Source organism: Megalobrama amblycephala, linkage group LG13, assembly GCF_018812025.1.
Source record: "Megalobrama amblycephala isolate DHTTF-2021 linkage group LG13, ASM1881202v1, whole genome shotgun sequence".
Taxonomy (NCBI): Eukaryota; Metazoa; Chordata; class Actinopteri; order Cypriniformes; family Xenocyprididae; genus Megalobrama; species Megalobrama amblycephala.
Window position 1 is genome coordinate 37,207,764 of NC_063056.1, and position 27,872 is coordinate 37,235,635.

Below are 27,872 nucleotides of genomic sequence, written 5' to 3' on the forward strand. Positions count from 1 at the left end.
CAATTGGAAACATTCAAGTGTCGCCTTCATCTTAATATCTAAAGGGAAATCAGGGACCACCTGGTCCTCCTGGTCAGAGAGGGAATCCTGCAATAGGACTCATGGGTCCAAAGGTAAGACTGCACTTCTATACAATATTTTTTTTTTTAAGAAATTATAGTTTTATGCAAGGATGCATTAAATTGATTAAAAGTGAGAGTAAAGACATTTACATTGTTACAAAAATTATATTTAAAAAAAATGCTGTTCTTTTGATTCTTAAAGGAATCCTAAAAAAAATGTGTCATGATTTTTACAAAAACATGAAGCAACACAACTGTTCTCAACATTGATAATAATAAGAAATGTTTCTTGAGCAGCAAATCAGCATATTAGAATGATTTCTGAAGTATCGTGTGACTCTAAAGACTGGAGTAATGATGCTGAAAATTCAGCATTGAATCACAGGAATAAATTACATTTAAAAAAATATTCAAATAAAAAAACAGTTCTTTGACTTTTTTAAAAAATATTTCACATTATTACCATTTTTACTGTATTTTCGATCAAATAAATGCAGCCTTGGTAAGCAGAAGAGACTTCTGTCAAAAACAACAACAACAAAAATCTTACCAATCACAAACTTATGATATATAGACACTGGGCCTCATTTATAAAGGGTGTGTACGCACAGATTTGATCTTCAAGTGTGTGTGTATGCTTAAATCCATGCCAGTGCTCATATTTATAAAAAACGGTCTTTAACGTGGAAAAACCACACTTAGAGCCATATCAGGCACACTTTTCCTGGTCAGATTAATGCAGGTTTTTGGAAATCTAAGCTATTCTTGCAGCTCGCCAAGGATTTGGACGATGACTGGTGATCTTTTATATGTAAATGACATTAATTAGGTGTTGTTTACAACGCGTAGAACTGAAACCATTTAGCTGCTTGTAAGTTCAAGATCGTTTGAGATTTACAGATTTCACATCTGAAAGAGAGTCGTAATCTCGTTTTCTGTGTGTACGTTCATTCTATGAATCACACGTACGCACATCTGAGAAATGATTGTAAGGTCAAATTTAGGATGGTTTCTGCACAATATTTTATAAATGAGGCCCACTGTGTTTTCTTTTTGTTTGCTCTCAGGGAGAACAGGGTCTCCCTGGAGATTCAGGGGCCACTGGAGAAAGAGGAATTGGAGAACCAGGACCCAAAGTAGGTTGTTGTTTCAATTAAACTTTTATGATATGACCTGAAAGAACAGAATAAAGTATCAAATAATGAAATCAGAGTTGTGTTTATGGGTTGCTGCCCTAGGGTGAACCTGGATTCCAAGGTTTACCAGGTGAACAAGGTGAACCAGGAGAAGATGGAGCCATGGGACCAAAGGTGCTCTTAATAGCATGTTAGTGATGGATAGCATTACATCCAAAACATTCAGGCATATATTATAATACACTATATACTATCTTGTTGATTTTAGGGTGATTTAGGCCTACCAGGGCCCAAAGGACAAGATGGACCTCCTGGAAGAGGCCTACCAGGAGAGAAGGTGCCATGCCTACTAAAATTATTATATTAAAAATATATAGAACAGTATGTATTAACCCTCTGTTAATAGGTTTTGTGTTTTAAATTTTAAAAATCAACTTTTGTGGCAATGGCTATGTGACCACAAAATAAATAAATAAAATAGTGAACTTGATTTGAAAAAGCTAAATGATCTTAAAAAAAAAATAAAAATCATACAGCCACTGCTGGAAAGGGTCAAATATGCAAAAATGCTTGAAAACTGATGAATCTGCAGGAGCTGGAGGATTTTTTTCTGAAGAACAGAGCTCAGTTTAACTGCTCAGGACAAACAAGAGACTCATGAACAACCATCACAAAACATAAAAACAGTCGTGGATCATCAGGTAACCACACACAGTATTGAGAATCAATGGTTCACATACTTATAAATAGGGTTATTTTAATAAATTCAGTTATTGTTTTGTCTTGTGAACTAAATGCAAACATCTTTTATGTAAAATATCTTACTCAGGACAGTACTAAACAAAAAATAACATGCATTTTTTATTATCCCTCTTATTTTATTAAAATAATTCTCATTTTCACAGATTCTGCAAGGGGTTCACATACTTTTTCATGCCACTGTATGTCTTGCCTCGTATTCACATAAATACATCAGTTAATATCAGTGCTGAACAGTGCAGAAAGTGCAGAAACAAAAATTATATGAATTTAGATAGTAGATGTGCTACTTTCGATCACTTTAATGACAGCGAGGAGTGGTATTTGCACAATAATTCCTCTTTAAACAAAACTGCAGATGTTATGACAAAATATTTTAGCAAGAACGACGATCAGTGATGCACACTTAACTTGGATATTATGGAAGACACTGCTGGATTCGGTGGTCGAACGGTCCATTGTCCAGTTTGAATAGGTCTAATGATAATAGCTTACTGTATAACCGCAGCTGCACAGAGGTGTTGATGTCGTGTGAAGGCATCTTCAAACAATTACCACTGTATATGAAGGACATAATTTGAGGAAAACAGTAAGATTTGTCAGTGACGCGTATTTACACTCCAATAATTAAGTAGGCCTATCTGTTTCCACTAAAATAGCCTATAAACATCCTAAAAGATATGTTCACCTTATCAGTAAAACTGCATACAGTTGATTCGAATTGTTTAAAACAATTAAAATACTATTTGTCCAGTGGAATGAATGAAAGAAACAACTCTATTCTAAAACCTTTCTTAAGTATTTTAGGCAATTTTGTTTTTATGCATATTTTGATATATTTGTTCTAAAACATAGGAATATTGGATGATTTTTAGCAATGTAGTGTGTATGGCACAAATGTTAACCATGGTGTCACGTGGATGGGAATATGTATGGAAATGATATGCAGATGAGGTTATGCATAGTAAAACTAGGCATCATAAGCTCCATATATGGTGATTTCGGGGAGGAGACAGGGTGGAGATGCACGTATGCACAATCCTCCACGGACTGGGATTTATAAAGGGATTTGTGCGCAGGTGGCATAAGCATGATTTTATAAATCTGTACGCAGAATCTGGCTTTTAGGATGAAATCTACGGAACGTTTTATAAATTAGGCCCCAGAGCCCTGATTTCAGGTGTTCGGTCACTTTTGACCATGAACAACACAAGTGTGACTCCCAAATGAACAGTACCAGAGGGTTAAATGGGTTGTATCTTCCTTCAATAGGGGGATATGGGAGAGAGGGGCTCCAGAGGCCGACCAGGACCAATGGGACCAGTTGGGCCAATAGGGTCAAAGGTGAAAACAACTCATTCATTCACATTAACATACACAAAATACTATGTCAAGAAAAGCCCTATGCCTCTGTCACTGCTGCTAACACAGTGTCTTTCATTTAAAATAGGGAAAACCAGGGAATGATGGACTACCAGGTCTTCCTGGGCCTCCAGGAAGAGGCATACCAGGAGTTAAAGTACGTTAAAGAAATGTTCCTGGTTCAACACAAGCTTTATCAGTAAAATAAAATTAAATAAAAAGTAAAAACCATGGTCACAGTAAGACACTTCCAATGGATGGTGAATGTGATTTCACCAAGTAGAACATGTTCCTTTATCAACATCTTTGATAGATTTACAGTTTTTGTCAAGTTTAGGCTTACAGCCAGGGTTAGAGGCTTTTATATCATTCTTATTTACCAATCATTTCCCTCTGACTTTAGGAATAAGTTATGGGTAGGGTTAGGTTTAGGGGTAGGGATTGGGTTAGTACTGTTTTTGGACAGGAATGTTGTTCCAGGATCAATAAAAGATGTTGATTCAGGAACATGCCTTACTTGGCAAAATCACTGTGACCTACAATAGACGTACACATGGTCAGGCAGTAAACATTAAAACACCTAGACAATTGTTCAAAGACTGACTTAATAATAAAAAATTGAAATTACTGAATAATTCATGAAAATAAACAAAAAGTTTTTTGCTTTTAAATCTACTGGAACCATTCTAAGTTCTTGCTTTAAAAAAAAAGAGAGAATAAAGATTAATTGATTTTTTATTATTATTATTATTATTAATATTATTATTGTTTTCAAATTATACAGAGAGAACAAAGATATATAAAACTCCACATCCCCCAAACACCAGACATAAACATAAGGATACTACACATGATCGGATGTCCATAAAGAAATAATAATAATATATAAACAACATGAAGTAAGTATGAATAATATTCCCCTCCTCCTTACTTTTACAATATCATATTGTCTGCTTTCATTCCCTCAACAAAATTTTAAAAAGGTTGCCAGATATTATAAAATGCCCCAGTAGACCCTCTGACTGTATACCTAATTTTCTACAGCTTAAGATGGTACATGACTTCCCTTATCCAGCGACTAAATGTAGGTGGAAAAGGGTCTTTCCATTTAATCAGTATCAGTCTTCTAGCCAGAAGAGAACAGAAGGCCAATATTTTAATTTTACTTTTAGTAAAACTAGTGTTTTCAGGGGTCACACCAAACAATGCAATAAATGGAGATGGCTCTACTACCCCTCCAAATAGCCCAGAGAAGGTCTCGTCAATATTAGTCCAGAACATGTAAAGTCTTGGACATGTCCAAAACATATGCAGTAGTTTTGCAGGAGCCTCCAACACTTAAAGGTGTTGAATCATACATGCTGAGTAATTCATAGATCCTGCTTATAGCCTGTTTTTAGACTGATTTACATTAAAAAATTGAGTCTAATAAAGAAATTGGAGGGCATGATGGGAAATAATCAGAATTCAATGCTACAAAGTTTTGAAGTTGCAAATACCTATAGAAATGTGACTTGGGAATGTTAAATTTCTGTACCAACTGTTCGAATGACGCAAAATTTCCATCAATATAAAGTTCAGACATTGAGACCACACCCTTTCTTGCCCAAACCTCAAAAGCATCATCCATCATTGATGGAGCAAACATGTAATTTTTAGCAATTGGTGCAGCCTGTGATAAATCTTTAAGGAAAAACGAACGTCTAAACTGATTCCAAATTTTAACTGAATGTATAACAACTGGATTAGAAGTCAAGCTAGAGATTGGCTGTGTGAATGGTATTTTAGAACACAATAAAGCTGCTAAAGAGATGGACTCAACTGAAGCCCCCTCCAGAGTTGTCCAGACAGGGACAGTGATGTCATTCCTAAACCAGAACAGCAATGCCCTTATGTTGGCTGCCCAGTTATAATACATGAAATTTGGAAGTGCCATCCCTCTTTTGTACGAGGTCTATGCAGTATACTTCTTTTAATTCTTGGTATTTTTTTGTTCCAGATAAAGTTCGATATCTGATTATTTAATTTGGAGAAGAAAGATTTTGTTAAAAAAACGGGAGGCACTGAAAGATATATAAAAACTTGGGCAGTACACTCATCTTTACTGTATTAATTCTTCCACCCAGTGAGAGAGGGAGGTGGTCCCATCACTCAAAATCTTGTTTTAGATTAGTTAAGAAAGGTGGGTAGTTGGCCCCATACAAATCTTTATACTTGTGCATAACCCAAACCCCAAGGTACTTCAGTTTTTTAATGCTAATTTTGAAGGGAACTGAGCGTAAAGATAACAGGCTGACCCCATCACCAACAGGTATTAGTTCACTTTTCTGGATATTAACTTTATAACCAGATATTTTGCTGAATTCTGTAAGTAGAGTCACCAATTTAGGAAGACTTGACAGGGGTTTTGACAGGTATAATAACATGTCATCTGCATGAAGCAAAACCTTATGTTTCAATCCTGCCCGCTGAATACCCTTGATATCAGCTCTTTGTCTCATAGCTAAAGCAAGTGGTTCTATTGCGACTGCAAATAGAAGTGGGGACAAAGGGCATACCTGTCTCATGCCGCGTTAAAGCTCAAAATAAGCAGATATATTATTATTATTGTGCATGGCAACCAACGGAGACGTATATAAAAGTTTGATCCATGATATTAGCTTACGACCAAATCCAAACCTCTCCAGTGTGTTGAAAAGAAAACCCCACTCCAGCCAGTCAAATGCCTTTTCCGCATCTAGTGAAAGCACTACATCTGGTGTGCCAGGTGGAGAGGGGCTATAAAGAATATTCAAAATCATCTAATGTTAAAGAACGGATAACGATTCTTAATAAAACCCGTTTGGTCAGGTGATATGACTGAGGGAAACGCTCCCTCTAAACGTTGTGTGAGGAAATTGATACATTTTTAATGTAGCTTAATGGAGTCACTGTATGTGTACCAACATCAGGAGATCTTATACCATGTTTATCTTGCTGTAGGGAGATCCAGGGTCAATTGGTCCACCAGGACCTGCTGGAGAACCAGGGATAGGCATTGCAGGGCCGAAGGTAAGAGTGATATCCCAGCAGAAACCTACACTGTGCTTTTGTGATTGAGAGAATCGATTTTATCTGTCTTTAGGGTGAAATGGGGTTACAAGGACCCATTGGACTACCAGGGCTGAAGGGAGAAGGCTATCCCGGCCTACCTGTAAATATTAACATTACAAAGAACATTATTCATGCTAATCATAGTTACATTTGTATAGTCTGTATTTAATCTAATATGCCAAATGGAATTATAACAGACTACATATGTGTTGCTCATGTGATCTATAGGGGCCACCAGGTCTTCCAGGAGACACTGGGCCAGAGGGTACTGGTTTACCTGGACCAAAGGTAATTTGACTGCATCCCTCCCATTTTCTTCAGAAAATATAAAAATTTGAATCATTAAATAAATATTATTCTATTAGAGCGTTTGATTAATTGATATTTTCTGTCTCAGGGTGATAGAGGCCCTCCAGGACCCCTAGGGCCTGCTGGACCACCAGGTCTTAGGCATGTGGGCCCAAAGGTGGGAAATATATTTCAAACTACATATATTGCATGTAGAATACATATTAGTCTCACATAGCCAGACCTTCAGACTGATGGAATATTAAGAATATCATGATATTCAACGATAGTCCAACGATACCAAACATGCTAGTTTTCGCCTTATGGTTTGTGCGACGTGGTGATTTAGCGCTTAAAAAACAATTGCGAATATCTTTGAAACCGTTAGTCCAATTTAGACAAAACCAGCGTAGGAAAAACAGAACCTTAGTTGGTTAACTATATGTCACAGCCCAAATGTCAAAATTTTGACAGGAAGTGGCAAAAAAAATCAAAACAAAGTCATCCATAGGTAATCTTTTATCATCTCATTAATATAAATGTCTATCACTCCAAAACGAAATGAGATATTTTCAACAAATTTGACACACAAATTTGACACAAAAAAGCGGTGTGATTGTGCCTCTTGGTGGCACTATTTTTAAACAAAACATGAAATTGCCATTAACTACAATACAATATTTATGATATAAAATGTTATATTATATGAATGCATTGGTGTACCATTACAAAAATCAGTATGTCATCGGCACCATGCTCTGAAGGTTCTCAAATGGTTGAGACACTGACACATGTTGTAATAACACCCTAATTTGAGTAAAACTGAAAAATGTATAATCTAAGTTATATTATTTACGTTACTTTCATGTTATAAGTTAAACAGATGTTATATAAAACTTAGTCTTGTCAACATTTTGGAAATTGTTTTTGTGTTCATTGAGATAAAATGTTACTTTTCAAAGGGGGCGTACTCATTTACGGTGAGCACTGTATATATATATATATATATATATATATATATATATATATATATATATATGCTTTTGGGAAACAGCCCTGTTCAGGTTTGCTCAGAAGTGATATGTGGTCTGCAGGGCTCCATTGGTCAGACTGGTCCAGCTGGTCCTCCAGGATTACCAGGAGAGGGCATACAAGGACCAAAGGTAACAGGAATCTGAGGCATATCAACAGGATACAGTATGAAATGTTTAAATCACAAGCACTTTTCTCTGTTTTGTACAGGGTGATCCTGGATATCAGGGTATACAGGGGCCAAGAGGGTTCCCTGGCGAGGGTCTGCCAGGACAGAAGGTGAGGAGACTCTTATAGCCACAGTCATGCATTCATATTTTGTACAGCTAGCATTAAAGGAATCCTTCACCCAAAAATAAAAAAGTCTTCATTTACTCACCTTCATGCTGTTCCAAATTGCATGACTTTTCTTCTGTCAAACACAAAATGCTTTTTTCCACAGAACTAAAAAAGATGGTGCTTTAACTCCAAAAATGACAATTGCATGAAAAAAAAAAAAAAAAAAAAGACTCATCATGTCATGTTTGAAAAAATTATAATTGTAAATTGTAAATGTAATTGCCCTGTTTGTAGGGGGATCGTGGGATACCAGGAGCACAAGGACGCAAAGGGGACAGAGGAAGCCCGGGAGAACCAGGATTTACAGGACCGCCGGTGAGAAGAACTGAGGAAATTTAGATTAGTTGAAAAACTCCTCATGCTAGACTTCTTAATCGTTGAGCATTACGATCACTGCCAACACTATAATCAACATCTCTATATTTAACTACATTTAACACAACATTATGCCTTCTTTCAATCGCAGGGTAATTCAGGAACAAAAGGAGAACCTGGTCTCACGGTATGTGCACAAATGAAAGAATTAATTTTCTACTTTGTCATTAAAGGTCCAATTTATTCCAATGTAAAAAGGTTTTGCAGAACCAGGGATAGGCATTGCAGGGCCGAAGGTAAGAGTGACCTCCCTTTTAAAGAAATGACAGTTTTAAACTGCAATATGTTATGCTGTTGTTGCATGACCTCACCATCATGTTTTTTATTTTCCAACAATCACAAGTTTGAATTTGTAGCCCAATTTTTGGTAAAAAAATGACTTGATACAGTTATTCCACAAAGGATACAGTATTCCACAGTGTATACGGCTCATTTTGGTCATCCAATTGCAACTAAATTTCACAAATAATTACAAAGAAATGACAAGTAACACATTCAATGAAATGTGAAATTTTTAAGTAGAAAGACACACACTCATTATTATTTAAAGATAAAATGAAATTTTCTAAAAAACAAAATATAACAAATGACAAGCAATTAACAAAATGACAATCTTAAATTGAAACTAAAGTGAAAACTGTACATATATAAAAGCTAATTCAAAATATTAATATCATCATAGTATATAAATAATACTAAAATAATGCTAGATAATGCTTTAGAGTAATAACCCTAAAATGGAAACTGAGCACCTCAGTAAAAAGATTTATGTATTTTGCAGAAAGAGGAAATAATCACTCTAATCAGATCTATTTGTGGTAAGTAATCAAATTGCAGATCTATTTCTAAATTTGAGTGCTTTGTGATGAATTACATCAAAACTGAAGTGGATGATTTATTCTGGATTCTCAGGTTGTGGCCGGAGATGCAGAGTAAAACCTCTTGAGCTGGTGTTTGTGATTGACAGCTCTGAGAGCGTCGGCCCGGAAAACTTTGAAGTCATCAAAGACTTTGTGAATACCTTGATCGACCGCGTGTCAGCCGGTCAGAACGTGACGCGTGTAGGGGTCGTTCTCTACAGCCACATTAACCTGGTGGTCACAAGCATACAAGACCGGTTAACTCATGAAGAAGTGAAAGCAGCTGTGCGCAGGATGCCCTATATTGGAGAGGGCACTTACACAGGAAGTGGCATCAGAAAGGCCAATGAGATCTTTCGCTTTGCTCGCCCTGGTGTGGAGAAAGTGGCGGTGGTTATTACGGATGGCCAGACGGATCATCGTGACACAGTGAAGCTGGCAGATGCGGTCAAAGAGGCTCATTCAGCCAATATCACCATGTTCGCTATAGGGGTGGTGAATCAAAGTGACCCGATCTATGATGATTTTAAGGAGGAGCTGAAGTCAATAGCATCCCCGCCCACTGAGGAGCATGTGTTTTCCATAAAAGACTTCAGAATGCTTCGTGGTATGTCACAATGCATTCATTTTACACAATTAAATGGAATGGAGTGTTTGTTTATACTAAGGCCCTGTTTCCACCTGGTATTAAGATGTGTTTTGGTCAATCGGATCACAAGTGGATGACTCTAAATACAAGTGTAAACAGGGTGTAAAACATTTTGAGCTTGTCCACTTTCAACCACTTCCAGAGGTAGTCAAAAACGCATTCCACCGGATTGGTTTCTCAGTGGTCGAATGTGATCGAACAGCCACTAAAGGAGCCTACTCTCCGCCTATTGACCTAATGCATATACATTATGGAAAGTTCACTAGCCAGACGGGATTTAAACTTTGTCGGTTAAACACCCAAGTTTGGTTTGAAGATGAAAAGCGTACCAAGCACAATGTTCTCTCACCATTCCTGATTTCTAACACACACTCAAAGCGTTCAATGTTATTTTGTCCATTCAATAGAAAGATCTGAAAAAACCCAGACATTTACCCACCCACGTGTATGTGTCTCCCTCGTCCACTTGTGATCCGATTGACCAAAACACATCTTAATATCAGGTGGAAACAGGGCCTAAGTGCCTGCCTTGTTGGCTATTTTCACTAACTCCGCCCACCAATGTCTGGTTGGGCCAGACAAAATTACAAAATACTTCTAACTTTATACAAAAGAAAGGCGGTAACTTTTGACATGATAGATTTTTCCAAACTCATTCTTTTCCCTTTCCCCATCACATTATTTAAGTAAAAATGAAGAGGAAGTGGAAATAAAGTGGCTCAAGGGTATTTGCTAGGAATAAATGTTTATCGGGTCAGGGTTTGGGGTAGGTGTATATGTGGTGAATGTGATTTAACCAAGTACAACATGTTCCTTGATCAATGTCTTTTAACAACAACATTCCAATCAACCAATCAGAAGTTTACATTTTATGTCAAGTTTAGGCTTACAGCCAGGGTTAGGTGCTTCTACATTAGTGTTATTCACCTATCTTTTCTCTCTGATTTTAGGGATAACGTATTGGTAGGGTTAAGTTTAGGGGTAGGTATAGGACTAAATTTTCAGACAGAAATGTTGTTCCAGGATCAACAAAATATGTTGATCCAGGAACATGTCTTGGCAAAATCACTGTGTGTATATGTATATAAATCTGTGTGGGAGAGTAAATGCTGGCAGAATTTTTATTTTGAACAATCCCATTAAAGGGCTTTATATTTGGAAATTGAACTGGGACAGAAGAAAGTATTTTAGCATCAACAAAAATAATACACTTCACCTTTAAAAACCATCAAACATTCTAGACAAATATAAAAAGAATGCCTTAAAATACACATTTAGCTGATGTGTTTATCCAAAGCAACTTTGTTACCTGGGAATCAAATCCTTGACTTTGACTCATCAGAGCTACAGGATCATCTACATTAATTAATGTTTTCTGTCTCTGTGGTCTAGAATTGGAAAGTAAATTGCTCCAAAAGGTCTGTGAGAACTTTGGCACTACCTCCAGCTCCAAGGTAAAGTGACAAGACCATTAGTTAAAAACTCATGATGCATTGAAAGCCACCATATTTGATTTAAGAGCTGCTGTTTGAGGCCTTTTCATTGCTGAACTGCAGAATTTCTAAATAAAACTAGAAATGTATTTTTAAAATTGACATAAAATTCCAGCATTTATCATTTTTTATTATTATTTAAAAAAAAAAAATGCAGTTATGACTTCATATTAATTGAGAAACTGACACTTTAATTAATTTAAACAAATGCAACTAAATGGGGCATATTTGGTCTGAAATATACACCATGTTAGCAAAAATGTCACACTGCAGGATATTTATTATGTTATTTCAACTGCTCTGCTCTTGAAATTACATAATAATTATCCTGCAGTGTGACTTTATTATAATAAATGCATTTATGATGTATTTTTATTTTAATGTTATATTATTATTATTATAATTTTAAATAGCAGAATTTTTAAATGAAACAGTAAATAAATTGCATAAAATGCTATCAGTGTGACATCTATATATTATAAATATATTTATTTATTTATTAAATTTTTTAATTATTATTATGCAGGCAATTTTATGACTTCATATTAATTAAGAGCTTACAATATTTGGAATATTTGTATTTAAAAAAATAATTTGTTAAACTGCAGGACTGTTGTAGTAGACAAAAAAAAATCTTGAGGCTAAAATCAAAACGACTTGATCTTTTAATGTTACTGTTATTATCCAAGTACTCTAGTTATGAAGAAATATTAATATTACACTAATTCAATCAGCCAGATGACCTTGGACCCGTCAGCGTGTCCCACTACTATGATCCGAAATCAGATTACACGGACATTATCAGCACCGTTACACCATATTTGGACAGAGATGACCTGAACCTCCTCCCAGATTTCCCTTTCACGCCTTTGGACCGGCTGAATCAGGGCACATACAGGACTGCCCCAACGCCCAGACCAACTGACCCGTCGCTGCTCGTACAGAATCATTTTACCACAGGTAAACGCCCATACAGCCGTTCAAAAGTGATACAATATAAATAATAGCAATTCTGTAAACAAAAGAACAACCTTAATCTTTCTATTTTCTCTCTCTCAGAGAAGGGGTGCCTAGAGCCTCTGGATCCCGGTCCATGTCGACAGTATGTTGTTAAATGGTATTTTGATCCTAAGGCCAATTCATGTGCTCCATTCTGGTTTGGAGGTTGCAATGGCAACAAAAACCGATTTGATAGTGAACAGACCTGCAGAAAATCCTGTGTGAAAATGTAAGTCTTATCATTAAAGCACTAAAACTGAATAAATGCATGTATATTTGCATATATAATGGCCAAAAAAAAGTATTTGGCACACCTAAAAAATCGAATTGAGACTGAATTATAGCATAATATCAAACAGTGTCTTTCATTTTAAAGAAATATAGAAGTAAAATTAAAAGTAGTTTGATATATGTTGTCATCTAATGCAGTGACATTCAGACATTATTTTGAGCAAACCAACAAAAAACTCAAAAAACTTCATGGGCAATGAACAAATATTCATACAGAAAAACAATCAGTAAGTCTTCTTCCATCAAATGTTCTCATTAATACTGGTTTTTGGTTACATTAAACATCTTTTTTTCTTTTTTTTTTTCTTCATCTATTGTATTTGTAATGTGGTTCAAGTTCACTGGTGCTGTTTTGTTGAATAGTGTTGAATCTGTACTTGTATCCAAATGGTCACAGGTGATGTGCAAAATACTCCAACATGTACATGTCTGCAGGTTTCACATAATGAAACGATATCGCAAAATCCGCACAGCAGTCCGGGCCCTGGAAGAAGAGAAAAATCATTCATTTTTGACTAATCTTGGACAATGCAAAAAAGGTCATTATGCAGAAGTTAAACTTCAATAAACAATTCCTATAGAAATCCATTTTTGTTTTAAAACACATTTAACTATAGTGGGAATCTTATTAATAATATTTACAGTTACTTTTTTATTTTACATTTTACAGTTAACATTTTTTTGAGCATGAAAATACTGCTCTATTATTATGATGCTGAGTCAAGAGACATTTTTACATTTTAAAAATAGTACAAGTAGAAAAATCACTAGTAACTAGTAACAAACTGAAATTATTTTCTGCAATCTGATGTGTATCTGAGTGAAACAGGATATTCAACAAGAAAAAATGGTGGATAAAGCATGTTTTCTATTGTAAGTCTGTCTGTGTTTGGGTAGGTTTAAACTGAATTTAACAATAAATATTCAAAAATATGGTAAAACCTATTTGCCTCAATTCTGATTCACAGTATATGCATTTTTAAATCACATTCCAGTGTCACTTCAATTCTAAAGATAAATGGCTAAAATTACTTAATGTACAGTCACATTCAGACATTTTATCAGCAAATATCAGAGTCGGCGTTCTGGCGCTGCACTGTGTTTACAACGTAAACACTGTAAGAGAATGACAGGGAAAAGAAGAAATTGTTGAATAAAGTAGAGCTTAGGTTTAATTGTAGAATGACTCACAAATATTTTCATTTAAAAACTGCCAGCTGCACTCACCCGTCTGGTTTTGTAGTAACTGTAGCCCCAGGTCTGTTTTCCATTCTTTGGGGGAATGAGGTGGTTTTCCGGTCTAAAAGGATTAAATGTTTCTCGTTTGTTTGGATCTCTTGAATCCCTGGCTTTCACTCCCATGGTCTCCATGCACTTTCCCAAGGCCATGTCCTCCACGGAGCTGAAATGCTTGCAGCGTCCCGTGCTGAAACCTTGCACAAATCTCCTGAGAGCCTCTCGGCTCAGAACGTATCCGGCTCCTCCGCTCATGTAACCCTGACGTACGAACGGCTGGAACTTGTGGCCGAAATAAACAGGCTCTTCAGTGTCATGATGGGAAAGTAGGTATCTCAGGTTTTCAACCACCACAAATGTGTCATCATCTGCTTTGAGGAACCAGTCGGCGTGCTGGAGGTGGTGCGCATGGAGGTACTGAAAGGCACGGATGGTCTTCCAGTACAGCTGAGATCGGCCCTCGCTGACGTTGAGCCCCACGGTGGGGAAGTCGGAGCTCTGCGAGCTCATGTACAGCACCTGGTTACAGTGTTTAGCCCAGGTGGCACGAATGTGCTGGAGCTTTTTCTGCAGATTTTCAGGCCTCGTCATGACCCAACACAACACACGCACATGGGAATACAGGGACTGTGCCTGCTCATCTGTGAAATTCAAGCATAGGTTTGAATTAATTTGATCAAAAGTGACAGCAAAGACTTTTATAATGTTACAAAAATCTAATTTTCTATAAACAGCACAACAGTTTGCAACATTGATAATCAGAAATATTTCTTGAGCAGCAAATCAGCATATTAGAATGATTTCTGAAGGATCATGTGACACTGAAGACTGGAGCAATGATGCTGAAAATTCAGCTTTGATCACAGAAATAAATTACATTTTAAAATATATTACAATAGAAAACAGTTGTGCAATAATATATCACATGATTATTGTTTTGCTGTATTTTTGATTAAATAAATGCAGCCTTTGGGAGCAGAAGAGACTTCTTTCAAAAACTTTACAAAATCTTACCAAACCCAAACTTTTAAATGGTAGCGTTGCTCATGAAATTACAAATATTTTGAACCAAAGGCTTCTGCCTAAATGCTTGAAATTTGCACGATTTATTTATTTTTACAAAATTAGAACTTTATTTTTGTTTTCTTAAAGTTGCAGCATATAAGAAAAAAATTAAAAAAGTTAATAAAAATTTAGACTGTATGTCCAGACTGGTTTTGTAAACACAAAGGAAATATGACTCGAAATATGAGTCACAAGACGTAAGTGATAAGGAACATACCATTCTTTTCCATGCATGACTTTTGTCTTGAGAGGAAAGAGTATGTGGAGATGCAAGTGCTCCGGCTAGAAGGTCAAATCTAACATTTATGAGTTGCTGAACAAAGAGAAAACCAATGAATATCCCATAAATAGCAATATGTGTTGAAAAAAAAATGTGAGAACAAGCAATATAATCATTATATACATATATATGTTCGGCTACAAAAAAAAAGGCTTACCATATCAGTGCAGTTTAGGTCACATTTTTATTGTCTTCTGCATATTTAAAATGAATTCTTGCTCTCTGCAGAGGTTCAACTTTTTGTCTCAAAACACTGTGATTACCATCAGTTACACCTTTTTTTTTCTAACTTGCCACATAAAACTTTTATTAGCTATTCTTCTTGTCCTGTTCTAATTTATGTGCAACCAGCATTAGAAGTACAACATTTCAATTACAGAACACATAAGAAGTGTGGAAACTAGTTAAACAAGGATGACCTCTGTGACTCAGATACTTTGTCACAATAGGTCAGTCCTCAGAATCAGGCACTTAAAAGCTTCTTGAAAGTAAAAAGCAATTTTCTCAAGAATGATGATCAAGATTTACTGGTCTTCCTTCCACTTTATGTTTAAGAAGCTACTGGAGACTTGTCTAATTGCACATAATTGTCAAACTTCAGATGAAACCGTTTCAAGAAGAATCTCTTTATGCTTTCTACAGACTGTGCGATTTTAGCAATCTTATAAGATCATTACAAATCACACTGTGTGACACAGATCTAATAAACTTGGATACGACATGTGTGTAGACTGTACAATGATGACATTTATTGAATTGTTAGTTAGTACAACCTGAATTCTAGAAATGTTGGATAGGGTTTTTAAATTTGAATAAAATGAAAACTTAAAGACTTTCAAATCACATGAGCCAATATTTTTTTTCACAATAGAACATAGATAACATAACAAATGTTTAAATTGAGAAATTTTAAAATTTTATGCACAAAATGAGCTCATTTCAAATTTGATGCCTGCTGCGGGTCTCAAAATAGTTGGGATGGGGCATGTTTACCATGGTGTAGCATCTCTTCTTTTCAAAACAGTTTGAAGACATCTGGGCATCGAGGTTATGAGTTTCTGGAGTTTAGGTGTTTTAATTTGGTCCCATTCTTGCCTGATATAGGTCTCCAGCTGCTGAAGAGTTTATGGTCGTATGGTCTTTGACGTATTTTTCGTTTAATAATGTGCCAAATGTTCTCTATAGGTGAAAGATCTGGACTGCAGGCAGGCCAGTTCAGCACCTGGACTCTTCTACAACGAAGCCATGCTGTTGTAATAGCTGCTGTATGTGGTTTTGCATTGTCCTGCTGAAATACACAAGGCCTTCCCTGAAATAGACGTCATCTGGAGGGGAGCATATGTTGCTCTAAAACCTTTATATACCTTTCAGCATTCATAGTGCCTTCCAAAATATGCAAGCTTATGCACCCCCATACCATCAGAGATGCTGGCTTTTGAACTGAACACTGATAACACGCTGGAAGGTCTCCCTCCTCTTTAGCTCAGAGGACACGGCGTCCATAATTTCCAACAAGAATGTCAAATTTGGACTCGTCTGACCATAGAACACTTTTCCACTTTGAAACAGTCCATTTTAAATGAGCCTTGGCCCACAGGACACTTCTGGACCATGTTCACATATGGCTTCCTTTTTGCATGATAGAGCTTTAGTTGGCATCTGCAGATGGCACGGCGGATTGTGTTTAATGACAGTGGTTTCTGGAAGTATTCCTGGGCCCATTTAGTAATGTCATTGACACAATCATGCCGATGAGTGATGCAGTGTCATCTGAGGCCCGAAGACCACAGGCATCCAATAAAGGTCTTCGGCCTTGAACCTTACGCAGAGATTTCTCCAGTTTCTCTGAATCTTTTGATGATGTTATGCACTGTAGATGATGAGATTTAAAAAGCCTTTGCAATTTGACGTCGGGGAACATTGTTTAAAGTATTCCATAATCTTTTTCCACAATCTTTCACAGTTCTGCCCATCTTTACTTCTGAGAGACTCTGCCTCTCTAAGACATCCTTTTATAGCTAATCATGTTACAGTCCTGATATCAGTTAACTTAATTTGTTGCTAGATGTTCTCCCAGCTGTATCTTTTCAACATTTTTTACTTTTTCAGCCATTTGTTGCCCCCGTGCCAACTTTTTTGAGACCTATAGCAGGCATCAAAATTGAAATGAGCTTATTTAGTGGATAAAAGTATTTCTGTTTAAACATTTACATTATCTGTGTTCTATTGTGAATAAAATATTGGCTCATGTGATTTGAAAGTCTTTTGGTTTTCATTTTATTCAAATTTTAAAAAACGTCCCAACATTTTGGGTTGTAGAAGAATAAAATGTCATCAGCATGCACCAGTGACAAACAAATACAGCAAGATGAATCAAGCATTGGCACTTGTGGTTTTTATGTGCCACTATTCCTTTTAGCTCTTTTCACCTCCACGGCATTTAAGTTTTAGCGACATGTCACAATAAACAATACATTATTTTATGTTGCATTTTCATTGGCTAGTCAGCAAACATAGGTCGTAGCAGCAAACACAATGTGAGATGGTTATCCTAAATTTCTGACACTGTCAGAACATTTTCGCAGGCTATCTTTGGTCGTGATAACGGCCGTCTTTGAACCTCTCTCACAGTATGACCACTGTTTAGGAGCCACAACCAAAGAAATCTCCACGACTGTTTCATGTTGACCATCTTTTGTCTGGGACAGCCCAAAATCGTACAATGTATACTGGGCATTACAGAGATTACCAAGACTTTAGAAGAATGACAGAGGCAAATCCAGTTATTTTACTAAACATTATGTGAAACACTGTTCCAAAACCTAGTAAGCTGCCCTGATGTCTGCTGACTACAAAGACAACTTCCTTCTAAAGCAACATTCTAACTGAAATGGAACATCATAAGTTTGGAACACTTTACATAGGCAGCAACTTGCTTGAAAAGCTTGATACTTTTAGATTAACTTTTACCTTCTCATTATTTGTCTCTGAGCTCTTTGGAATGCATTATGGGATTTTTGTTTCTTCACAAAGGAGGGCCAAAAGAAGGTACAATATTTTTGAAAACAGCATAATCATACTTTTGGAACAGCCTTTGCATTGGGAGCGACTATGATGCCTTAAAATGCTGCCTACATAGGCAGCACACTAGGTTTTGGACAAGTCAGGCTAGTAATACAAATAAATGACCTCAGTGAGAGTGATGTGTGTCTCTTAAGGCATACAATTTATTTGCAAATATCTGTCAATTTATGTGTCTTTCGAAACCATATCCAGAGTGTCTAATCTCAGTAGTCAACTGTTGTAAAAGTTTGATACTTTTAATATTGTCAGATTGCACTTATAAACAACTTTTTGGTTTAAAAAAAAAAAAAGCATGAGGAAATGCTAAAATGAACCTAAATCATTAAAACAAAAATGAATGATTGTGAATGCAGGAAAATGAATGATTAATGCTGTCAAAACTTTAAAAGATTAAAAAAAAAAAAGAATATTTTTGCAGATCTGCAAAATCATTTATAAAACACTAGAAAGGAGTACATAATAATGTACCCCGGCTCAGTTTTTGGATCTGGGTTGCGTCCCTCATAGAGTCCAAAGTAAAGGACAGAATTGGTTCCACTCATGTCCAGCTGTGAGAGGAACAAAATGTTTTTAAATCATTAACACATCATGAACACAATCAGAAAGCCTGACCTATTTTATAGACTGTAACATGTTCCACTGACTACATTTACATGCACCCTAACAATGTGACTAGAATGACATTTAGGCAATATTGTGATTAAACTTTACCTCATGTAAACACAATACTTTGATCAAATTGATGTGATTAAGTAAAAAAAAACTAATAGTCTATGGGCCAGATCTACTAAACAGGGCAAATTAGCATGAGAGCGCAATTCCAAAATAGTGCAGATGGGAGTGGAAAGTTCAGTAGATCATACCTCAGAACTTTCCACTCCCAGCTGCACTTTTTTGGAATTAAAAGAACACAGACGCTGTCATATAATTTCCATAATGACCAATGCAATCTACTAAGAGCAATGCAAATTTAAGACATGCTTTTTTGGGCGGTAAATAATGGTGCAAATAACAGTAAATTGACTAGCGCAAACCTTAAATCACCTCGCATGATTCATTTAAATACTCTCCTCCCATAAATTTTGTGTCTGAAAGGGAAACTCCTACAAATACATATGCAATAAGATCAGCCACAAAAATAACTGTCCATGCCTTTTCATCGCTAATGTTTCACTGTGTGTCTTTAGTAAATCCTGACAGTAGTTTTTAACACCAAAACAGGGTTTGCACTGGCGCAAGCTGTTTGTAAATCTAGCCCTATATGTTTTGCATTTGACATAAGTGGAATAAAACAGTGGCCAGTAACACACCTACTGCATGTGAGTACATCATTTGTGCTGTGCACTGAGGTATGTGAATAACGGAGGTACAAAATAACCACAATTCTTAGCGAATACAAATTTCTTGTAAACAGGAGTGAAGAGGTTTGCTTGTCATGTAAACATCTTACTGTGATCAAGTCCTTACTCTGATTATTGGAAATAATCACATTATTGGTGCACATGTAAATGTAGTCATTGTTACATGACCTCATCGTATTTCATGTTTGTGTTCTGCTCCAATTTTATTGTACCTGGGAAGTGATGTCAGTCCTCCACGGATCCACCTGGAGCCCGTCGCACCAGCCTCCACGGCCGTACAGCCAGGTACCATGTTCATTGGGTATTGCCCCTTCAGGTACCCGCATGGCACAGCCCAGGGGTGATCCTACCGGGAAATGCACATCTGTTTTACTCACTGGCACAGTGTGAGCACATCACTTTAATTACTGTGATGTTATCATGATGTTATCACACTTTAATCATCATGTCACCATGGTCCTACTAACCAGCTGACTCAAATATGAGTGTGTTATTGATGGTTCTGTTGATCAAGAAGTGGTGTGATGTCACACAAAATTCACCGCAGAAGTTCTCGTCAGACCCGTGAGCCGTGATAACGGCGTATAACTCCACCTGCCATTCATAAAAATAAACATTTAATTCATGGAAAATTTTTACTTTATAAATTTTAATAAAAGTTTACTATATATATATATATATATATATATATATATATATATATATATATATATTATATATAGTAAACTTTTATTAAAATGTATAAAGTAAAACTTTTCCATATTTTTATATATATATATAAAATAATTTAAAATATTTTTATTATTAAATATTTTTATTATAAAATTATTATTATTATTATTATTAATAATAATAATAATAATAATAAGACTTATTATGACTTATTATTAATATAATAATTCATGGAATGATTTTTGCTTTAATATATTATTAAAATTGTATTATTATTATTTCTAATAACAACAACAATTTTTTTTTACATTTACATTACAATAAATATATCTGTGAGATATATATATATATATATATATATATATATATATATATATATATATATATATATATATATATATATATTTTTTTTTTTTTTTTTTTTTTTTTTTTTTGTATAAGTAAAAACTTCATTATAATATAATATAATAAATTTGTTTTATTTTACAAACTATTGATGTTTTTATTATTATTATAATTAATAATAATAATTTGGAGGGGGGGATTTATCACCTTCTTTGTTGAAGCTGGAAGACTGAACTTGATCTCTTGGTATCTGCTGTTATAGTCCTTGTCAAATGTCCCACCACTGAAGAGTGGCATTACTTTGAAAGGGTACAATCTCTCCGAGTAATTACCTGTGAAGACAATCTCAGATTATGTCAATATTCATAACAGATGTCCTCAGTAGTGTATACTGTTCACAATGAGGACAAAAAAAATCACTTTGTGATATAAAGACTTTGCACAAAGGTGCTACACTGAGTGCTTTCATGACCTGTAGTTCAATGTTCTGACCTGTCTGGTTGCTTTGACTAAAGCGTAGATTGAGAGACGTCATCCATGGCATCGCCCATGGCACAGTCTTCATGGTGAAGGAACACTTATTGTTATTTAGCAGGGGAATCAAAGGAGACACATCCGTCAGCCAATGACCTGTGCCTCTGTAAAGATAGTCACAAACACTTTCAAGTAGTAGCACACTGACTAAGGCTAATTCCAAAATGGTCAAGAATTAAGGTGTTGAGAGAACAGCAACAATTCAGTTCGGCATAAACCGGACAATCAAGTACCTGCGGAAGGCCGTTATCCAGCGCCCGAGCTCCAGATTGCAATACTGGCTGGTTTGATCACAGCATACGTACAGCTGTACAGTGTGATCCCAGAAAGCACATGTCTCGTCTCTGCGGCCGGGACAGGACAGGGAGGCGTCCAACTCCAGAACATCATAACTCAAAATATCTATATAGAAAAACAGAATAAAAATCCTGATGTCTAGCTTTGAATGACAGGCCTGCACTGGTAGATGTTACTAATGTGAAGCTCAAACCTCCAGGAAGATCCACCACTGCCTGAGCACCCGTCTCTCCATGCATCAGATGACGGTCAAACACTGGTACTTTAATGGCAGGCCGACTCAGCTGCTCCTGCAAAGCCTCATTGAATGTGAACCTACAGAATAACATAAATGTGAACTGGATATTAGAAAAAAGGAGAATAAAATAACAGAGAAGGACAATTACAATACATTAAGCTAATAATAGACAGGCATGTCAGCCTGGCCAAATAACTGGGTAGTATTTAGTGATTTTAAGATTATCAGTATCAGCCGATAAATTTATTAATAGCCTTTTCAATGGATAAGAATATTATATATATATATATATATATATATACAGTACAGTCCAAAAGTTTGGAACCACTAAGATTTTTAATGTTTTTAAAAGAAGTTTCGTCTGCTCACCAAGGCTACATTTATTTAATTAAAAATACAGTAAAAACAGTAATATTGTGAAATATTATTACAATTTAAAATAACTGTTTTCTATTTGAATATATTTCACAAAGTAATTTGTTCCTGTGATGCAAAGCTGAATTTTCAGCATCATTACTCCAGTCTTCAGTGTCACATGATCCTTCAGAAATCATTCTAATATGTTGATCTGCTGCTCAAGAAACATTTAATGTGTACAATTGTACAAAATATTTGTGTACAATATTTTTTTTCAGGATTATTTGATGAATAGAAAGTTCAAAAGAACAGTGTTTATCTGAAATCTAATCTTTTGTAACATTATAAATGTCTTTACTGCCACTTTTGATTGATTTAATGCATCCTTGCTGAATAAAAGTATTCATTTCTTTAATTTCTTTTCAAATAAATAAAAATAAAAATTCTTACTGACCCCAAACTTTTGAACGGTAGTGTATGATGCTACAGAAGCTTTGTATTTCAGATAAATGCTGTTCTTTTGAACTTTCTATTCATCAAGGAATCCTGAAAAAAAAAGTACACAACTGTTTTCAACATTGAAAATAATCATAAATGTTTATTGAGCAGCAAATCATCATATTAGAATGATTTCTGAAGGATCATGTGACACTGAAGACTGGAGTAATGATGCTGAAAATTCAGCTTTGCATCACAGGAATAAATTACTTTGTCAAATATATTTAAATAGTACACAGTTATTTTAAATTGTAATAATATTTCACAATATTACTGTTTTTTACTATATTTTTAATTAAATAAATGTAGCCTTGGTGAGCAGACGAAACTTCTTTTAAAAACATTAAAAATCTTAGTGGTTCCAAACTTTTGGACTGTACTATATATATATATATATATATATATATATATATATATATATATATATATATATATATATATATATATATATATATTCAGAAATATCATTTTCAAGGCACCCCGTTCTTTAGATATCTGTATTGGCATTGGCCATCAGTGAATCACTACATCAAACATTACAATTCAAATTGTGACACCCCATTCACCCCATTTTCCACTATATGGAGTAAACATGTAGACACATTGTTTTAAATGTATTTAACACACAAATATGTTTTAAACATTTTAAGTATAAGCTGTAAAGTGGATCAAACATTTGCCAAACAGATACCAGTGTTCTTACCACTGAGCCTGCCAGGCCATGAATCTAAAGGTTGGGTAGAGAAACCAGCCCATCTCAGACAGCGCCCCCTTCTGGTCGATCGCAAAGAAGAAGTTTGGTGAAGGTGTGATCTGGAATGTGACATTCACTGGGCGCCCCTTTCTATTGAAAACAATCCACATGTCAGAAATTATTTAAAAATATTTAATACTTTAATACAGCAAGATTTTAAAACATTTGTGATTGATTTAAAAACATTTAAGAAGTTTGATAAATCATGCAGTATTGTAAATAGCACAAGTAAAGGCAGGCGTACACCGTACGAGTTCGGACACTCGGGAGGTCGTGAGCCATTGCACACGTCACGACTCAGTTAACCTGATAATTGCGTTAAAGCAGCTGGTACACGGCACGACTGTACTGCATGGCTAGCAAGTGGAAAAAGCATGTGCTTTTGCGCTAAACACAGCGACTGGAGCTTTCAATGTTGCTACAATAGGTCGGAAGGTGCTCGTAACATACACAGCTTGGCATGTGCCGCGACCATACGAGCATCAACAATTACCACGTGATTTCTCCTGAGAGAGAGAGAGAAAAAAAAAATCACCTGCAAGTTTGTATGAGGCTGCAAACGTTAAATAAAGCAGTGCTCGAGTTGTTTGACAACACACAACCCATCAAAAACTGCCTCAGTGCTTATCTTATTTAATATTCATGGTTAATATTAAAATATTCAATATGTGGTCAATCACTGTAATTTTCACATGTGATTTCAGCATCTTAAAGGGTTAGTTCACCCAAATATGAAAATTCTGTCATTAATTACTCACCTTCATGTCGTTCCACACCCGTAAGACCTTCGTTAATCTTCAGAACACAAATTAAGATATTTTTGTTGAAATCCGATGGCTCAGTGAGGCCTGCATAGCCAGCAATGGCATTTCCTCTCTCAAGATCCATTAAGGTACTAAAAACATATTTAAATCAGTTCATGTGAGTACAGTGGTTCAATATTATTATTATAAAGCGATGAGAATATTTTTGGTGCGCTAAAAAAACAAAATAACGACTTATTTAGTGATGGCCGATTTCAAAACACTGCTTCATGAAGCATTTTTGGCACACCAAAAATAATATTCTCGTCGCTTTATAATAATAATAATAATAATAATAATATTGAACCACTGAACTCACATGAACTGATTTAAATTTGTTTTTAGTACAATAATGGATCTTGAGAGAGGAAATGTCATTGCTACCTATGGAGGCCTCACGGAGCCATCGGATTTCAACTAAAATATCTTAATTTGCATTCCGAAGATGAACGAAGGTCTTACGGGTTTGGAACGACATGAGAGTGAGTAATAAATGACAGAATTTTCATTTTTGGGTGAACTAACCCTTTAAGCAAACTACTTTAAACACGACGGCAACTAGGTTCATTTGAGTGATGAAGAGTTTTATTTATTTGCTGAAGCATACTGTGACATTTGCAACATGTTTGTTCCATGTTGACTAATCAATGCTATTAATCTCATAAACATGCAAATAAGAACCAGTGTTATTTTTGTGTTTTTTATATACAATTACATTATTTATTAATATTTTGATTTAGCTTTTATTTTTATATTTTCAGTTTTTATTTTAAGTTTTATATTCAGTTTTAGTAATTTTGTTATATGCTTTTGTCATTTTTATTTGGTTTTTATATTTCTATTTAGTTTTAGTTTTATTTCAATTTTAATTTGAGTAATTTTAGTACTTAAACTTTTTTATTTTAGTTAGTTGCCAACTTATTTTATCATGTTTTTCATCTAAAATTAATATTTTATTTCAGCTTTATTTCAATTAACAAAAAAAAAAACTGTTTGAATAGTTTTAGTTAACAATAACAACACTGATAAGAGCATTAACCCTGAAATTACAAATGTACAGAGTGAAATCTCAAAATCTGAGTACCAAGAATTAATTACAAACCCAGAATAACAAATAAAATATGGAATACAACAAATTTGTGATTATGTTAACCCAGGGTAAGAACAAACAATTTCAAGTGTGAAAATATCTCTCTCTCTCTCTCTCTCTCTGTGCCAGTCATGGTCTATAAACAATTTGCTCACCGCAGGGCTTGCATGACAGAGGGTTCAATATGAACCATAGATGCAGGTATGTTGAGTGAGGTGGAACATTCTTCTCCTGAGCAGTTCATGTCCTGAATGGGATTCCCAGGCAAGGCATACACCAGCACCCCAGTAGCGTTGGATTCAGCCATGTTTTTTATCTTAAACATTTAAAGACATTGTTAATCAGGCCATATCTTGCGTCTTGAACAAATATCCATGTTGCCTTGCTCACCTTTTGGAAGAAAGAGCATCCACCCTCAGACACCCATGCGACAGCACCTTTGACAGATGTCACAAGTTCACAACCATCACCTGCATCCAGCAATCTGTATGGATCTGCACCCCAGCGACCATTCAGCCAGTCATATCGGGCATTCAGACGCTTGCCGATCACCGGTATCCTCCAGTCTGCAATTCCAGAATGCATCAGTTATCAAATGAATATTTAAGAAATGACACCCCAAGTATGATAAAATAGTAAAACCAAGTCATGTGATGCCATCAAGACATTCATACTCACCTGGAGAGGAGAAAACCACCTGAGCGAGGCCGCAGTTGTGACCACCGCACCCCCATGAGTACAGAACTCTGGGTATCCAGTTTCCCAGTGTGAACACCGGTGTAGGAGAAAAATGCATTCTGGACAAGATCTCTTTTCCTCTAACAAGAAAAAATTGTGTCTTAATGTTAATTCATTAATGCCTTAATGACATAACTTTTGTTTACAGTAGTGGTACAGTGCTACAGCCATGGTGTCACCTAGTAATTATCCATCTATCTAACTATCCATCTATCTATGCATCTATCTATCTATATAGTTGATGGTATCAGATAGTAATACCATGATAGTAGTATCATGGGTACTTTGATATATCCTGCTTTTACATATTCATATACCATGGTAATTATTTAAATGGTTCTACAAGGTTATTTGAAGAATACTACAGTATTACCATGATGTCCTAAAATCATAATAAAACATGATGATGGATGGATGGATGGAAATTTGGATAAATGGGTGGAAGGAAGGAAGGATGGATGGAAGGATGGATGGATGGATGGCAGGAAGGAGGAATGGAAGGAAGATGGATGGATAGAAATTTGGATTAATGGATGGAAGGAAGGAAGGATGGATGGAAGGATGGATGGATGGACAGACGTTTGAAGAAAGGAAGGAAGGAAGGAAGGAAGGAAGGAAGGATGGATGGATGGATGGATGGATGGATGGATGGATGGAAATTTGGATAAATGGGTGGAAGTAATGAAGGATGGATGGATGGATGGATGGATGGATTTTGAATGGCAGGAAGGAGGAATGGAAGGAAGATGGATGGATAGAAATTTGGATAAATGGATGGAATGAAGGAAGGAAGGAAGGATGGATGGATGGATGGACATTTGAAGGAAGGAAGGAAGGACATTTGGATGAATGGAAGTAAGAAAGGCAGGAGGGAAGGAGGGAGGGAGGGATGGAAAGATGATGGATGATGGATGATGGATGGAAATCTGGATGAATGGATGGAAATTTGGATAAATGGGTGGGTGGATGGATGGATGGAAGAAAGGAAGGAAGTTAATAAATGAATGATTACATAAATAAATGTAGGAACTAAAAAAAGCCTGGTCTGTCTGTGTCTGTCTTTATCCATGGTAATTATTTAAATGGTTTTCCAAAGTAATCTAAAGAATGCTTCAGTATTACTTTGAGGTCCAAAATCATAACATCTGGTACTTTTTGAAATAAATAAAAACTGCACATACATGCACACATCTACAGTGATAGTATCAGATGGTAATATCATGGTACTCGGACACTGAACAATAACCAGGTCTGGATGTATTTTTGTTTATCCATCCATGTCAGTACCTGTGGGCAGCGGCTCTGTACACCTGTTCTCTCATCCAGAGGGCGTCCTGTACCGCAGAGTCATCCAGAGACAGGAGCAGGACTTCAGTGTTGGACGGCAGATACTCCAGCAGGTCTGACAGAGACTCGCTCCACGTCCACAGACACTCCAGAAAGGCGGATTTATTAGTGAACGCGTGAATGATGAGCGCGCGCCTCGAGTCATTCTGAGGATTGTAAATAAACACTCCATCCAGAGTTTGGACCTGAAAGGCAGGAGCAGGATCACCAGGATCAAAACCCCCGAGACCTTCACTGGACCTTCCTTTGGATCTGGTGTTAACTGTGTTCTGCTCTACAGAGTCCATGTGCTCCAGATTATCAATCGATTTCGCATTTCTCGGAGGATTCGTTGCATTTACGCGAAACGCAACGCAGAAATATAACAGATATATCAGCAGTAATCGACAATAAGACATGATTCTCAATTAAATATGGGCATTTCTTTGTTCATAA

The 27,872-nt window shown here is 35.9% G+C and overlaps 3 protein-coding genes across 3 annotated transcripts in view; 1 reads left to right on the forward strand and 2 right to left on the reverse strand.

Annotated features, from left to right (window-relative positions):
* LOC125242846 (collagen alpha-1(XXVIII) chain-like) overlaps positions 1-12,705 on the forward strand; it is a 32,744-nt gene extending 20,039 nt beyond the window's left edge. The window contains exons 17-35 of the mRNA XM_048151841.1: positions 45-113; positions 1,130-1,198; positions 1,301-1,372; positions 1,467-1,535; positions 3,230-3,301; positions 3,408-3,476; positions 6,302-6,370; positions 6,444-6,512; positions 6,641-6,700; positions 6,810-6,878; positions 7,795-7,863; positions 7,943-8,011; positions 8,306-8,386; positions 8,538-8,573; positions 9,228-9,264; positions 9,359-9,913; positions 11,348-11,409; positions 12,183-12,408; positions 12,508-12,705. Coding sequence (XP_048007798.1) covers positions 45-113; positions 1,130-1,198; positions 1,301-1,372; positions 1,467-1,535; positions 3,230-3,301; positions 3,408-3,476; positions 6,302-6,370; positions 6,444-6,512; positions 6,641-6,700; positions 6,810-6,878; positions 7,795-7,863; positions 7,943-8,011; positions 8,306-8,386; positions 8,538-8,573; positions 9,228-9,264; positions 9,359-9,913; positions 11,348-11,409; positions 12,183-12,408; positions 12,508-12,680 — 1,995 coding nt within the window. The 3' untranslated portion in view covers positions 12,681-12,705. The remainder of the gene's footprint in view (positions 1-44; positions 114-1,129; positions 1,199-1,300; positions 1,373-1,466; positions 1,536-3,229; positions 3,302-3,407; positions 3,477-6,301; positions 6,371-6,443; positions 6,513-6,640; positions 6,701-6,809; positions 6,879-7,794; positions 7,864-7,942; positions 8,012-8,305; positions 8,387-8,537; positions 8,574-9,227; positions 9,265-9,358; positions 9,914-11,347; positions 11,410-12,182; positions 12,409-12,507) is intronic.
* On the reverse strand, positions 12,705-16,210 carry LOC125242844 (glycoprotein-N-acetylgalactosamine 3-beta-galactosyltransferase 1-like). Its single transcript, XM_048151838.1, has 3 exons — positions 15,257-16,210; positions 13,966-14,615; positions 12,705-13,222 (listed from the first exon to the last, which is right to left on the reverse strand). Exons 1-3 carry the CDS (start codon positions 15,267-15,269, stop codon positions 13,130-13,132), a joined length of 756 nt encoding a protein of 251 aa, XP_048007795.1. The 5' UTR covers positions 15,270-16,210; the 3' UTR covers positions 12,705-13,129.
* A 2,314-nt stretch (positions 16,211-18,524) lies between these two features.
* Positions 18,525-27,835, reverse strand: si:dkey-256h2.1 (uncharacterized protein LOC337520 homolog). The gene is made up of 12 exons (XM_048151787.1): positions 27,378-27,835; positions 26,031-26,170; positions 25,743-25,918; positions 25,508-25,668; positions 23,409-23,549; positions 21,806-21,927; positions 21,549-21,717; positions 21,274-21,419; positions 20,989-21,113; positions 20,232-20,358; positions 19,977-20,110; positions 18,525-18,951 (listed from the first exon to the last, which is right to left on the reverse strand). The coding sequence occupies exons 1-12, from the start codon at positions 27,833-27,835 to the stop codon at positions 18,832-18,834; spliced, it is 2,019 nt and encodes a 672-aa protein (XP_048007744.1). The 3' UTR covers positions 18,525-18,831.
* Positions 27,836-27,872: the final 37 nt, after the last annotated feature.

Bases quoted from the DNA above. Each gene is read 5' to 3' on its own strand.
- si:dkey-256h2.1 (XM_048151787.1), bottom strand. From the start codon at position 27,835: ATGTCTTATTGTCGATTACTGCTGATATATCTGTTATATTTCTGCGTT. The intron at 26,171-27,377 runs GTACTGACATGG...TTTTCTTGTTAG, and splicing joins TACAGAGCCGCTGCCCACAG to AGGAAAAGAGATCTTGTCCA. The intron at 23,550-25,507 runs GTGAGCAAATTG...TGTTTTCAATAG, and splicing joins TCTGTCATGCAAGCCCTGCG to AAAGGGGCGCCCAGTGAATG.
- LOC125242844 (XM_048151838.1), bottom strand. The intron at 13,223-13,965 runs GTGAGTGCAGCT...CTCTTCTTCCAG, and splicing joins GTTACTACAAAACCAGACGG to GGCCCGGACTGCTGTGCGGA.